The 15,879-nt window shown below is 40.8% G+C and overlaps 1 protein-coding gene across 8 annotated transcripts in view; it reads left to right on the top strand.

The window, feature by feature from the left end:
* Nucleotides 1-8,652: 8,652 nt before the first annotated feature.
* Nucleotides 8,653-15,879, top strand: part of LOC131257984 (uncharacterized) — a 34,137-nt gene continuing 26,910 nt past the window's right edge. For 2 of the 8 annotated variants that reach the window (XM_058258997.1, XM_058258992.1), the window contains exons 1-2: nt 8,653-8,779; nt 15,223-15,454. In XM_058258997.1, coding sequence (XP_058114980.1) covers nt 15,294-15,454 — 161 coding nt within the window. In that variant the 5' untranslated portion in view covers nt 8,653-8,779; nt 15,223-15,293. Of the gene's footprint in view, nt 8,780-12,248; nt 12,315-12,881; nt 12,992-15,222; nt 15,455-15,879 lie in introns of those variants that run through there. The other 6 variants (XM_058258991.1, XM_058258996.1, XM_058258990.1 and 3 more) reach the window with 6 other exon arrangements.

Genomic DNA, 15,879 nt, shown 5'->3' on the forward strand with positions numbered 1-15,879 from the left:
CATATGGTGGCACACATGTGAGATCGGGGATTTTGATCAGGTGGGCCACACTTTTTAGATCTTCTGGCCAAAAAATCAGGCCATTTTGCAGGCATGGATTGGGTACTACCCGTACCAGGACCTATCATGTTGGGAGCTCTTGCGGCCAACCGTGATGTATGTGTTTTTTCCACACAGTTCATCCATTTTGAAAAATCATTTTAGGTGATGAATCCAAAAATGAGGCAGATTGAATGCTCAAGCCGACCACACCACAGGAAATAATGGGGATTGAATCCCTACTGTCCAAAACCTCTTTGGAGCCACAAAAAGCTTTGGATCAAGCTAATATTTTTGTGTTCCCTTCATCCAGGTCTATATACTTTATGAACAGGTTAGATGACAAATTAGCATAAGGTGGGCCCCGGGAAGGTTTCAACCGTGGAGGTCATTGTCACCACTGCTTCCTGTGGTGTGGTCCTCTCCAGCCTTCAATCTGCCTCTGTTTTGGGCTCATGCTCTAAAATGATCTCTTAAAATTGATGGATGGCTGGGATGAAACACATATATCATGATGGCCCCCACAAAGCCCCTGACAGGACCATCCTTGTGGGGGTAGTACCTAATCTGGCATTGTACAAAAAGGACCAACTAACATGATTTTCTCTTTAGCCGTCCATTTGTTTTGTACGGTGGCCCACCGGAGGAGTGAAATGGCCTGAAGATTTTAAGAGTGGCCCACTTGATTGAATGGTTGGATATTGCAGAAGCTTGCAGTACTAGCCCCAAGCACAGGGAACCGTTGTGATGCGGATGGATGCCTACCATTAACATTTTCTACCTTTTTGTGGGGTCCACCATGGTATGTATGTACCATCCAATCCATTCATCTGACGTGCCCCACCAGGATAAAAGGACGCCTGAAAAGTCAGGCAATTTCAAACTAGGTGGACCACTCCACGTTTCATGCATGATTTTGCACCATTCCCTATGGTGTGGCCCAACTGAGATTTCGATCGGCCTGATTTTTGGGCTGTGGGGGTGAACGTGAGATGGAGCACCTGATGACAGGGTGGATCTCATGCACGTTCCTCCCACGTGCCACTTGACTCGTTTGGGTTTAAGTCAAGTTGCAACTCGGTCGAGTCATGGTGACTCGTGGTAACAACCCGTGCTAGTCCGAGTCCGAGTACAACCCGGACGAGTCAGCAGTCCATGTGAAACCTCCACATACCCAGTTTCACTTGGATGGTATATGACTCAGTGAGTCATGGACTCACCGGGCCGAGTTTTGCCGTAGCTATAATTCGCACCTGCCTCAGGTGTGTTAGAAGGCAGGTGGTTATGCTTTAGTTTCAAAATAAGAGCCGTTATGCTCCATCGAAACCGTACACGTGGCATAATTTTACACGATCAAAGTCTCAAATCAGTGGGCCCCTAAACGGGCATGGCCCGAAAGTTGCACCAGCTGGACGATCCTAGAAGCATGTGGCTTCGTTGGTTCCCGTACTGTGGGGCCCACCGGAATGCTTGTTCCTTAAATCCATGCCGTCCATCCGTTTTGATGGATCGTTTTATGTGATGGTCCGAAAAATGAAGCAAATCGACGTCTCATTCGGACAACACTACAGGAAACAGTGTTTATCGAACATTAAAAACTTCTTATGGGCCACAAGAGTTTTTGGATCAAGCTTATATCTATTTGGTTGGTTCATCCAGGCCTTTGACCTTATCGACGGGTTTGATAGCAAATAAACATTCTGGTGGCCCCCAAGAAGTTTTTAATGGTGGGTAGTCAATCACCACTGGTTCCTGTGGTGTGATCCGCCTAAGATTTGGATCTGTTTCATTTTTGGGACTATGTCCTAAAATGAGCTGTCGAAGCAGATGTACCGTGTGGATGCAAGGAACGTGCATCAAGGTGGGCCCCACAGTCAGAGATCCATAAACAAAAATAGGCAATGCCTCCCAACTTTCAACTACTTCCCGTGGGTTGGGTAGTATGAAGAGGTGGTTTGCTACACGTGTGCACGTGTGTGAGCTATAGTCCGCTTATCAGATCGGAACTACTGTGCTCATCATGTCGGTCATGCGAGCTATATTGGACGCGGATTGCGTACTGAGTAAATTCTGTGAGGTCCACCATGATTTATATATTTTACTGTTGAAAATTTCTTGGAGGCCACGGAAGTTTTGCATCAATCTGTTATTTTTCTTTTCCTTTCATCCATGTCTGTGTGATCTTATGAACGGGTTAGATGACAAATAAACATCACTGTGGACCCTACCAAGGTAGAAGTCCTTATTCCCACTGTTTCCTGTGGTGTGGTCCACTTGACCTTTGGGCATGCTTCAATTTTCTGCTCAACCACTAAAATCAGCTGGAAAAACGGATGGACGGCGTGGATAATCCACACACATTCACAGTAGGCCCAACTGAGTTTACTCAGTACGATAAAAGCGTACTGAGTAACTCAGTACGCAAACGGATTTCCAGAGGAAGTTCCCATGCTCGGAGGACGCGGATTTCCCGAGGAACCTATGGCAGGTGGTTACTGTGATGGGATGCTAGGTGGGGCCCACCGTGATGTTTGTGAGAAATCTACTCCGTCCATCCGTTTTGTGAGTTAAAATTAGCCGGATCCAAAACTCAAGTGGACCACACTAGAGCAAAAACTGGGGAAAGAGTTTCCCACCGTTGAAACCTTCCTGGACTCTACCTTGATGGAATATTTAAGTCATTAGCTATATACAAGGAGGCCTACTAACCAACTGTCTGGACTATTAGACCATGAGAAAAATGAAGAATAAAGTACCTTTGCCGTTACTGGTGGACCATTGCCCAGATATGCAGCAATGGTCCATATTCAACTGGAAAAGCTTGGAGGCTGGTGGTTGGGCTCCTTTAATCAGGGAGATTTTCAAGACACGGTCTATCCTAGGTGGGGAACACTGGGTAAATAGCCATGGGCAGGTAGGATGGTCGGGATTTGATCGTCATCTGCTAGCACATGTAGGATGGTATGGATTCGATCGTCTAAATCTGAATGGTCGTGAGACGGTTGTAATTCGACCAACAAGTTATGGCTTAGGGAATCACAATCATCTAAACTTAAATGGTAATGAGATAGTCGTGGTGGTTCGACCAACAAGTTATGACTTAGGGAATCAAAGTAAGGACAAGAATTTGAAATTTAACTGCGAGGTCATGGATGGAACTAAACCAGTTTTAAATTGCTGGAGTGATGTGTTGGACAAAAGTGAAGAGAGGATGGAATTGGATAAAAACAGAGAGAATAAAGTAGGTTAAGCTAAACTAAGATACATGTTTGGGGTGGATAAAGTTTTGTGATGTATAGTGGGTTGCAGGCATTTTTATGACAAAGATGGATCAGAGAAGGCAGGATCGGTGGTGGATATGATTTGGATGATTAAAACCTTAAATCAGTCATATCTTGCAAACCAGGGTATGTTTTTCGACATATTATATATGATTTTGGGGTAGGAGGACCTCCTCAGGCCAACCAACCCTGCTACGCTGGGTTGCCCACACCGGATCTTTGAGATTCCATCACATCGATGGTCAAAACTCTTATTTAGTTTCATTTTTACTGCAAATACTAAAGTTTTTAGTTCAAGTACAACTTTTGATCCTTTGAGTTGTAGAAGTTGTGCCCAACATGAAAAGGGCTTAGAAAAGTTTGGAGAATAACATAGTTGGGCCAAGTTGGACACTTGCTATTTTTGGCTGAAAACCATGAAGTCTAATAAGAATAGAGGTTGTATATAGATAAATAGTTTACTATTTATAGTAAGTTATGTTTTTAGGTTGTTTGGGTTAGATTCCAAGTCTAAAACTTTATCCTAAGTTTGAGTTCCTTATTGAAAGAGTTGTAATTTTGTGTTTTTTTTTTTTTTTATATTATCATCAATCAAGTTATTTCAAATTTATTAGCAATTATTTCTACTTTTATCCTTTATGGATTCAAGGAAGCTTTATGAGGAGTTTAGAGAGCTTCGACATTCGGGGTTGGTATAACTTAAGGAAAACAGTGATCAACCTCATCACATCCCTCCATGCACCAATTTTATAAGTAACATTGAACTTGTTATGGGTAAAAAAGGGATTGACCAAGGATCACCCACGTGAGATAAACTATAGTGCCCTTAGAGGCAAAGTTCGACTCTAATTGCTAGACCCAAGCCCTACAAATGACCAGACACTTTGACTATCAATGGAGGAGTTCAAGCTCCTACCTAACTTGAGTCAACCGATGGACTGTCACTTTGGTCATGATGCATCAAGGCTGGCCTCGGGTATCGACCTCAACCTAGAGGGGGACCTCGATCGTCAATCGCGAAGACCAGTCTTGACCATACACCTCGACCTCAGAGGTCGGCCTCAGACCTTCGACCTCAAGGTTGGCATCGTCTGTTCAAGGCCGGCCATCTAGTGTGACCTCATCCCACTAATCTCAACCTATTGATCTTATCACTAAAGTTGTTCCAAGATCCGCGCTAATTATCTTGGAAGACAGTTGTTTGTCAAGCAAGGGAGTTTTTTGTCTAAGGAGGGCTTCCCATGGCTATAAATAGAGATTCATTGTAAAGAGAAAGGTACGCATTGAAATCCTAAAACTCATAAACCTAAGTTCTCTGTCTAACTTAGGCATCAGATGGTCTCCTATCTTAATCAGGGTTTCCATTGTTGTTCTCCTTATATAAGTTCTTCAAGGCATGGTTTGGACAATTGGATTTCTGCATCAATAGAACTTAATAGGAGATTTACTTGATTGAATTGGCAAATACACGAAGCTATTAGTTCTTTGTTACTTTTATAGACTTAAATTAAGTAGTGGCCTTAGTCCTTTGGTTTTTGGAATCAATGGGCTGATAAGTTAGCAGCCTTGGTTTAATACTCTTTTATTTTAACATGAGGGTAGCAAAGTATTGCATTGTCATGTTTATTTATATTCATGTTATGCAACGGGTTTTCTGTTTTAGTGTACCGCTTAGCGGCGCACGAGTGTGTGTGGCTAATTAAATTTGGATGTGCCATTAGGTATTATTATTTTAATGTTATTGTGGGTTATTGGTGCTTTTTGAATGCTTTGTGTACGTGTAGCTTGAATCTCTTAGCCACGAGTCATTAGGATGATGACTGCCACTAAGTTTTAATAGGGCATGCATCTCTGGGTGCTATAGCATTCTTAGGCCTTGTTTGGCCGGGTGAATCCCATAGGATTAGGAGGGATGGGATGGATTTTAAGGTAATGATGGTGGTGTTAGTGGATTGGTTTAAGATCCATGGGATCGCTATATCCTAGACAAGTTCACTGGTCTGTTTGGCACACACGGCATATCCTTGGATTTTACCTTCCAATCTGTCCAACAATGGGATGGGATCAATTTTAAGGTAATGATGGTGATGTCAGTGGATTGTTTTAAGATCCATGGGATTGCTTATATCCCGGGACAAGTTCACTGGGTTTGTTTGGCTTGTCATGCATACCCGGGATATTGCGATCCCATCCCTCCTAATACCATCGGATCGGTCTGGCCAAACAGGCTGTTAGTGTAATATGTGTTTCTAGCAATCTTATGGCCTGTATTTCTGAGTGCTATGACATTCTTATTCACATAAGCTAGCATTAATAGGCTCGGTATAAACAGGGCCAACTTGTACATTCAGTGTCACAAAAATCAAGGGTGCTATGAGTAGATCCAACGTCTTAAAGTTCATCCAATGTCTCGAAAAACAGGTTCATATGATCATCAAGTTGGCCACATGTCTATAACACAGATAAACGGTTGAGAGTAATTGATCAATGATCCACATCTTATGTGAACTTTTGGTCTACCAGAACATCTAACTGCGAGGACCTTCTCATTAAAGTTGGACCTTTCACACGTGCACCGTTAGAGCGTGTGAGGTTGTGTGTGGATATGAAGGGCTCCACAAGCTTGTGGGCTCACCTGTTGATTCGTGGGCATGGAAACAGTATGACCCTGGATGGAAATCTCGGATCTGGCACACGCGTTTCATAGTGGCACGTATGGTGCCCCCTTACCGTGGGGCCCACCTTGATGTGTGTATTCTATATCCACGCCATCCATCCAGCCAGGTCATTTTATGGCATAAACATCCAAAAATCTCAGCTGTGCTGTACCATAGGAAACAATGGTATTGACCATTAAAAGCTTCTTGTGGGCCACAAAAGTTTTGAATTAAGCTGATATTTGTTTTTTCCCCTTCATCAAGGTTTACGTGACATTATCAATGGATTGGATGACAAATAAACATTACAGAAACATTATGGTGGGCTGTAGGAAGTTTTTAATGGTGGGGTGTGAAGCATCGCTGTTTCCTACTGTGTGGTCCACCTATGATTTAAATCCAATAAAATGATCTTGCAAAATGGACAGACGACGTGGATATAGAATACATATATCAAGGTGGGCTCCACAGGGACTGCACCATCTTAGTTGAGGCCCGGGTGCACCCAATCCGCCCAACCCTTACCATGTGGGGGCCACTTTGATGGATTTGTTTCATATCCACACCACTCATTCGTTTTTTCAGCTCATTTAAGGATGTTATTCTAAAAATTAAGCAGATATAGGTCATTGATGGACCACACCGTTACAAAAAGTGTTGAATTATTATTAAAAACTTTTTGTAGGCCACGGAAAGTTTTGGATCAAGCTAATCTTTGTATGTACCATACATCTAGTTTTTTTTGGCCTTATGAACGGGTTGGATGGAAAATAAACATTATGTATCTATTTATGGTGGGCCTTGGAGAGTTTTTAATGGTAAGTGTTCAATCATCACTATTTCTTATAGTGTGGTCTACCTGAGATTTGGATATGCTTAATGTTTAGGACTCATATTTAAAATAGGGAGGAAAATGCATAAACATAGAGGATATGCAACATATCACCAAGGTGATTAAGTTGGGCCCTATGATAAAGGTACAATCGACTGGGCTGTTAACACTACTTAAAGAGCTGGGCACGGGACTACTCGGCTCAACTAACTTAAATCATTCGACTCATTCGGACGTGACTCGATTCAAGCCGAATTGGTGAGTCAATCCAAACTGAGTAGGCTTTGCCCGATCCGAATTCAAACCGAGCCGAGTTGGGTGATATAACCTGATTTTATTTCATATTCATGGTGTATATGCGGATTCAATAACTTCTTTGGATTTATATATATATATATATATATATATATATATATATATATATATATATATATATATATAAAATCTTAAATTTTAAGTATCTCTAACCCTATATGCCGTACTTGATTTAGTCTCAACACGATCCCAAACTCTCTTTTCCTCCCTCATCCTCCTCATCTTCCAGGCCCGGCAACCACCAACCACCATCATCACCCTCCTCCTCCTCCTCCTCCTCCTCCTCCTCTCTCTCTCTCTCTCTCTCTCTCTCTCTCACCCTCCTCTTCTAAGCCTGGCGGCCACCCATCACCACCCTTCTCCTCTCTCTTTCTCTCTCTCCCCCTCATCTCTTGATCCCAATCGGTGTCAACTCGAACCGACTCGGTACTTTTTACTGTGTCGAATTTGTTCCGGATTAGTCTAGGCCAGGCCCGGATTTGGATTAGTTCAGGCATGCTAGACTTGGCACCAAGTCGAGTCAAGTTCAGTTTAAGCCTATTTCAAAACCGGATCGAGTCGGGTCAGCCGACCCTGACTCAACTGGATGCCCAGCTCCACATGAAACAGCAGTGATTGACCGCCCACCTTAAAAGCTCGCTGAGGGGTAAAAAAATATTTGTATTTTACCGTCATTCAGGTCGTGTCACCACCTTACCAGCGGTTTGGATGAAAAGTAGACATTACGGTGGGCCATGGGAAGGTCTCAACGGTGAGTGTCATTATATGGTGTGGTCCACATATGATTCAAACATGCTTCACTTTTGTGTTCATGCATTAAAATGAGCCAGGAAAATGGATGGTGGGCCCATGGGTAGTGATGGGCCACCATCCAAACTGCTCTCCCGCAACACCACGCAACAATGTGGTGATATCTGTGTTTTATATCCACACCGTACATCCATTTTGCCTGCTCCTTTTAAAGCAAGAAAAAAAAATGCAGTAGATCTGAAGTTCAAGTGGGCCACACTGCACAAAACAGTGAGGAAAATGACACCCACCGTTGAAAAAGCCCACCGTAATGTTTATTTCCTTTTCAACTTGTGGATTTGGTCAGACAGATCTGGATGAAAGGAAAACACAAATATCAGCTTGATGCGAGACTTTTGTGGCCACTAGGAAAATTTTAACGGTAGACATTCAATCACTCCTGTTACCTGTGGTGTGGTCCACTTTAGCTTTAGATCTACTTTATTTTTTTTCTCATGTCCTAAAATGCGTTGGCAAAATGGATAGAGGGCAAGGATAAAACACATACATCACGGTGGGGCCCACAGCACCCAACCCAATCCGCTTCCATTTTCTTTGTAATCCGCATCCGTTTTCTTTGTCGTAGGCATGGAGCACATGGCGTACGGAGCATCCCATAACTGTCCAAAGAGAAACACTGTGGGGTCCCACATAAAACAGATGCGACCACCCGATCTGGTGATCCGCCGGAGTACCAATTCCCATTCTCCCGGGTAGGAAATGCCATTTTCTCCATTTCCCTCTCTCTCTCTCTCTCTCTCTCTCTCTCTCCGCTTCTGTCCTTGGAAATTCTCCGCTTCTGTCCTCGAAAATCAGTGAAATTCCACATCCGGGTCTTGTTTTGATCAGAGAACCTTGAATCCCAGGTGGGTTTTTTCTGTAATTTTGTTTTCTTTCCTTCTTCTAGTAGATTGTTGGATACATGGATCTTGAATCGTACTCCCATTTTAGTCCTTTTTTTTTCAAAATTTTTTTTTTTAAAATTTAAATTTTGGGTTTTCAGTTTTTGCTAATGAAAGTTTGCAGATATCGTGAAATTTCATGATATATGGTGCAACCAAACGCACCCTCATGTAATCCATTTTTTTTTTGGGTAATCTATTCATCTAATCTCTCTCCTTTTTTGTTAATGGGCTTGTGTTTTTTTTTTAATTATTTAATTATTTTTTATTTTTAAAATTTTTTTAATTGGGGTTTTAAATTTTATCAACTTCGATTTTGTAAATTTCATTTTCTTTCCAATCTCTCATTTTATTTGATATTTTTGTTGTTGTTGTTGTTGTTCTTGTTTTTTTTTTATTATTAATTATTTATTTATTATATAAATTTCTTGAACTGTAGCTACTACTTTGATTTACATCCTGAAAAATGATCACATATGGTGTTTTTCATGCCAACACGTTAACATCTGAACCGTCCAAAATGTGGGCCACATCACGCTGATCATCTCCTGTGAAAATTGGGCTGATACACTCATTAGGGGGACCACACTTATAACATTGAACTGGACTGCCGGACGTGCATTTGTTTTGATTGTGTGCGGTGTGCTCCACCCCATGAGTGGACCAGTGTGCTTTTTTTCGTCCCAATTGATCTTCATGGTGTGGACTGCCTTTTGAATGGCATGGTTGTTCTACACAAGTGACACGTCGGTGGCAGAGACAGGGATGTACGTGGAAGTTCACATACAGTGTCTGTATATGTGATCATTTCTGTTGAGGGGTTTTTGAATCATATTCACTTTGATTTGCATAATTCATATGCTTTTTTATTTACATTGTATCACTAATTTTTTAAATTCAGTTATCTCTGCCTTCATATAGTTCATGTCTTTCGTGCGTGTTTTCTAATATTAATTTACGGTGTATAATCTCTTTACCTGGTTTCTTTTCATCCAATCTCTTACTTTTGGTTCTGGGTTATATATATATATATATATATATATATATATATATATATCTGAGTTGTCTTTACTTGGGTTGACATATTTCAAGTTTGAGAAGTGTGATCCGAGCGAGGAGAGATTGAAGAGGCAATTCGCAGCACGTCCCAATGTGTTAGACTTGCTTGATCTGGGCCACTCATCTAGTGGGGGCACAGCGAGCATCCTCTTGACCAAAATAAATAAATAAAGCCTGTCTACTCATTAGGTGGACTATACTTGGATGAGAAAATGGAGTGCTAGAAAAAAACTATGAGTCTATGACCAATGGTCTTTATTCAACATGCATGTGTGGTCCATGAGTTTTGAGCCAGGGTATGCTCATGGTGTCCCCACACTATGAGTGGTCCAGATCCAGCACATGTGTGCCACTTTGGCATGTGCACTGCAAGCCTGTAAGTAACCTCTTCAACCTCTCACACAAATTGCCTCAGCAGATCCTTTTCATGTTTTTGTTGGATTTTTTGCTTGCGGAGTAACGCTGTATAATCAGACATGCATGCACCGTCATTTCTTATCACTTGCTTTTAAAACCTGGTTTTGATTTTATTTTTTTTCCTGATATTTAGTTGGTTTTTTTTTTTCCTTATTACAACTACTTTGAATGTTTGATGTTTTTCTATTGATCATTTGGATGTATATATACTGTTTATGTTTTTATACCTGGGTTTTAATCAGTGTCGTTAAAGGCACTAGGAACATCCCAGGCACGCCTGCCTTCGGTGTGCCTGAAATGCCTACATGCATCTAGGTGCATGCCTGGAGTTTTCAGGCACAAATTGTAATGTACAATAAATATTATTATTTACATTAAAAACATAATAAATATTAATATATAATATTTACAGATATATGTTGATTTCCTTAATCAATCAAAATTAACACGACTTCTAATTTTAAAGGAATATGAAAAGTAAAACATAGGTAAGACAATTAAACAAAATCAACTTACCAGCTAAACCTTTATTTATCAACTACTAACAATCATTAATCAACCACTCGACAATCATTAATCAAACCTTTTAGTGTTAGTAGTCAACTACTCAATAATCATTAATAAAACCATCCGTGAAACTAGTCAACAACTAAACTAGAAACCATAATCAAATGCTTATGATAGGAGATGAAATTTGGAGAAAAGAAATCTTAAGCTTTTGATTTCAAAAGAAAAGAGGAGAGTTGTTGAACTATGGTTTTAAAAGACCCCTCTTATGTAAATAATTTTTTTTTAAAAAAAAAACACAAAAGGGATGTTCCCATAAGGATACCTCATGTCGAATTGCCTGTGTGATGCATGTGTGCCTAGGTGCACTCAGGTGTAGAGTTGGGCACGGGACGAGTTGACTCAGCAAAATTGACTCGTTTGGACCCGATTTGACCTGAACTGAGTGGGTGAGTCGATCCGAACCGAGTAGACTTCGTCCAATCCGAACTCAAATCGAGTCATGTCCGGGTCACTCTGTAACTTGACTCGATCCGAAACCCAACTTGACTCAGGTTCGGGTAGTGTGTGTATTTCATTTTGATAGAAGGTGAAATTCCAATTTCTAAGGATTGCATTTCAGCAATACATGTTTGGCAGTTTCTCATATTGCATTTTAGCTATTTTAACTGATAGAACGAGGATTTCCTTTTCTTTCTTTTTTTCCTGATTTCCTTGACGAAGGACGATGAAGATTTGATTGATTAGATAAGGTTCGCTCGTTGTAAATGGCAATTATTGCCTTTGACGATTTGTCTATTTTCCGAGTCCTCTTTCTTTGGATTTCTTCTTTTTTCTTGTTCTTTACTCGTTTGTTTGGTGAGAAGGAGAGATTGAATATTTGATTCTTGTCACACACGCATGGCATCTGCAGGTGGGCCCATTCATGGCCTTGGTCCAGAAATGGTTATCTGCCGCACCCAACCCAACTCGGTGCTGACTCGACCTGACTCGGTTCCTGTGACCGGGTCGGACTCGGTCCGGGTTAGTCCAGTCCAGACTCAAACTCGGATCGGGTCAGGCATGCTGGACTGGATACTGAGTCGGGTTGAGTTTGGGTCATGTCTATTTCAAAACCGGGTCAGGTCAGGTCAGGTCAGCCCTAACTCAGTCTAACTCGACTCGATGCCCAGCTCTACTCAGGTGCTAGGCACTTGGTGCATACCTGGGGCTGGAGTAAATGCCCCACGTAGGTTCCAAGGGAGGTGCACCATGACCAAAATGCCTAGGCGTGCACCAGGGTTGCCTTCGACTATACTAGCTGTGATATTGTTTGTTTACTTTGATTTCTACCACACAATACATGGTTTCTCAGTCTCCTTTTCTAAATTTTTATTCGGGTGATATAATTCTTGGCCTAAACCAATTACATTTTTGTTTGGTTCTTCGGGCCTTTCCGGTGATTTAGGCCGTTCATCTAGTGAGCCCTGCTTTGGGTTGTTGGTGTACAGAAGTCTTCTCAGTTGAACAATTCCAGGTATCAAATCAGTGGGCTTCTGCCCATTTCATATAGACCATTGTTCATTTTCAGCCATTCATCTTAGAGGATTGTCCAAATAAGGGTTTCTTTTCTTTCCTTTCCTTTTTTTTTTTTTTTTTTTTTGCTGTACACCCAATGTTGATGGGGCCCACCATATGAATATTCAGTCTAGATCACTGGAATAAGATGGGCTGTGCATGTAGGTAATGTTACCTGAACTGGAACTATGCTTGTATATGCGAGCATTCTATATTTCCTCTTTTAATTTACACTGTAATTCATGCTATAAGTCTCTTCTGCATGTTTGGTTGTCTTGGAACGAAACTTTATAGTAATTTTCTTATGCAAGTCTGCAACATGTTCTCTTGTGTTAGGCTGGCATATAGAGAGGATATTTCTTCTGGGGCTTGGAAATCTTCTCCCTCATTAGTTGTGTACTAGGTTTTTTTTTTCCCCCTTCTGATACTGTGTGATTTAGCTTCTTTTTTTTCCCCTTCTGATACTGTATGATTTAGCAATTCAAAATTTTCTTATAGTTCTAATCCTATTACAGTGTTTAACTAGGTGACTGATAGAAGTTGTCAATGCATCCAAATCCCAGTTCTGCTAATACAATATACTTCCCATTTAGGTTTGGGAATTTCTGAGATGGTATAGTTGCTGGTAAGTTGGTTCTGATCTCAGGCTGATAGGAATGGATGTTGCTTTATTTTTCTTAAATGAATGTTTTGATTCTTCTTAGGCCCCATTTGGATGCACTGTCAAAACCTATGTTCAGAGATGCAATCCTTGGGTTTTGTGGCCGTTTGGAAACCCACCCAAAACCATCATTTTCAAGATCAACAGATGAAATAGATGCTAAAAAGTGCATGCATTGAAAACCAATCAGATTGGTTGGTTTTCATCGAGTCGACGAAATGTCGCTATTGTGGAAGTTGCATCCAAATGGGCCCTCATTGCCTGATAACATGATGAGCGACCTGGGTGAATCAGGAGATACACAGAAAGCATTGTTGGCATTTACACGTGATTTTCGTGCTTTGGGATTAGTGTTAGAGACTTGATTGGGAACTGAAATGGGCATGTTTTGCCATCTTATCATTTTAACTGATAGGATTCATATCAAGGTGTTCCGAAACGGTAATGGTGGCTGTAACGGCCACCACCGTTACCATTATGATACGGGCTGTAACGGCCCCTGTATTGGCCGTTACGGCCCTTTTTTATTTTTTGAAAAAACTGTTACAGGACCGTTATGGGACCTTTACGGTCCGTTACAGGGCCTTTACAGCCTGTTTTTTCTGTAATGGCCGTTACGACCATGTAACACATAACAGTTATGACCATTCCTGTTACGTAACTGATTTTGAATACCTTCATTCATATATGAGGGCTACAAAAAATAGAGTAAAACCAGAGTCTTGATGGAGAACAGGGACAGAAACTCGCTTCCTAGGCTGATAGAAATTCCAACAGAAACACACCAATCATGCACTTGAAGAATCACATGCTGGATTAACCTATTTCACCAATTCTTTCTAGATGTTCCAGTCTTCTAAATTCATGGCTTGGTGCTGATAGGACACACCTCTGGCGTATGCGTCGGGCTACAGAAGTTATGTTACTAAAGTTAAAAAGAAATGATATTTAGGGAATGGAGTGGTTTATTGGAAGAAATTCATAGCGAAGTTTAGGGCCCATTTGGACAATCTACAAAAAGGGCATTTTGAGCCAAGCCACAGTTAATGTTGTGCCTTTCGTCTAATCCCCACTTGTCGACATAAGCCCTAAAAAGCCCACTTGCCAGCGAGTCTACCAGCAAAGCAAGTTGGAAACCCTCTTTTTCTAGTTTCATCCAAAGGGGTCCTTATGTTGTTCAGCATGTATTTCAAAGAGAAAAGATGGCTGGAATGGGAAGTCCTGTCAAGGGTGCGATGATTTAGTTGCTTAAAATGGTAGCTTATGTTTGGAGGATCAGTCAAATATATTTTTTCTTGATTTCTACTCACTGTACAACTTTTGTAGTAAAGAAGCATGAAATGAATGGAAGAAACAGGAAGCGAGAAACTGATGCAAGCTTGTTGTCCTTGTGAACGCCATTTTTTAAAATAGGATCTGTTCACTTTATGAGTCACCTGATGGTTGGCCTGGATGTCGCACATATCTGCCACATTGGGACATCCATGTGGAATTGAATCCTCAAATTTTCACATGATTTGCCCAGCATTTCTACATTTATATGCAGAAAAAGAAAAGAAAAACAGCATTCTCCAAAAGAAGAAGAAGAAGAAGAAGAAGATAGAAAAGAAAAAAGATTATTAGCCAGTGATATTTTTGCGCTTTGACGCATGAGTTCTGGCAACCTTAAGAAAACAATATAAGCTTCTTGATTTTCCAGGATTACATCTGAATTCAAATCAATGGCTCGCAAACCATCACACCCAATGCTTAAATCATTTTGGATCATGCAATACCATGATATGATACAAAACCAGGATAAAATGGAGCATCAGATTCATAAGGAGCATGCGGTTCAAACCATAAAAATAATATAACTAGATCCCTCATCATCAACACAAATGCAAGCATATCGATTGTATTCTCATCCCTAGAACTCTGATATGATTGAATTCCTTATGGACTGGATCCTTACCCACCAGCATGCTTCGATTTACTTTGATGAGATTTTTGGAGCATTTCAGTAGGATGTGCATATTTGTTTATAACCTTTCAAAAAAAAAGAAAAAAAAGATGTACGTATTTGTTTTTGAGGACTTGATGTTTCTTTCATGCCATTGTGTTGAATTAAATCTTCTTTAACACCAATGTACATATACAATTTTTTAGACCTTACATTCACTAATCTGTTACTTTGTATTTTATGTCCTTTTGCTGTCTTTGCTAGAAGTTGACAAGGTCATACCATGTTTGGAAAAGGGTGGATGCCATCCCTCTCACTGTGGACTGAGAGGGGTTATGTCAGATAGTATCATGGAGCGGAAAAGAGTAAGTGATGAATTTGAACCAGGACCACTTCCGCCTGCACGGCCTCTTGACAGATTCGGATTTGTAAAGCAAGACCAGAGTAACTCACCAGAAGGATTAACGAAACCGAGATCTACCAATGAACAGGAGAGGTATGCATTCGCATGTTGTAATCATTGTTTGCATTGAATAATGTTGTGCTGTCTCTGCTACAGTGGATGGAGATCATGGAGTGGAAAATCACTATAGGTCAAATTCGATCTAATCAGTAGTATTCATATCACTGGGGCAATTAGTCAATATTCTTTGATAATGAGACACAAGTTTTGAGTGTCCAATGTTTCACTCAAGCAAGCACTATTATCAAAGAAGAATTGTGCATTTGTTAAGGGAATGACTTGCATATGTGTGAGCCTTTGCCATGACTGGTTCCAGAGCTCGGTTAAAAGAGGAAGCTGTTTTTATTTTTTATTTTTTAAATGCAACAAAAAATTATTAGCATGAAAAGAGAAGGCTACATGACTAAACAGCTAAATCATCCCTCACAACAACAAAATACTAAAACCAACCCCTCAAC

The sequence above is a fragment of the Magnolia sinica genome, chromosome 10, assembly GCF_029962835.1.
Source record: "Magnolia sinica isolate HGM2019 chromosome 10, MsV1, whole genome shotgun sequence".
In the NCBI taxonomy this organism is placed as follows: Eukaryota; Viridiplantae; Streptophyta; class Magnoliopsida; order Magnoliales; family Magnoliaceae; genus Magnolia; species Magnolia sinica.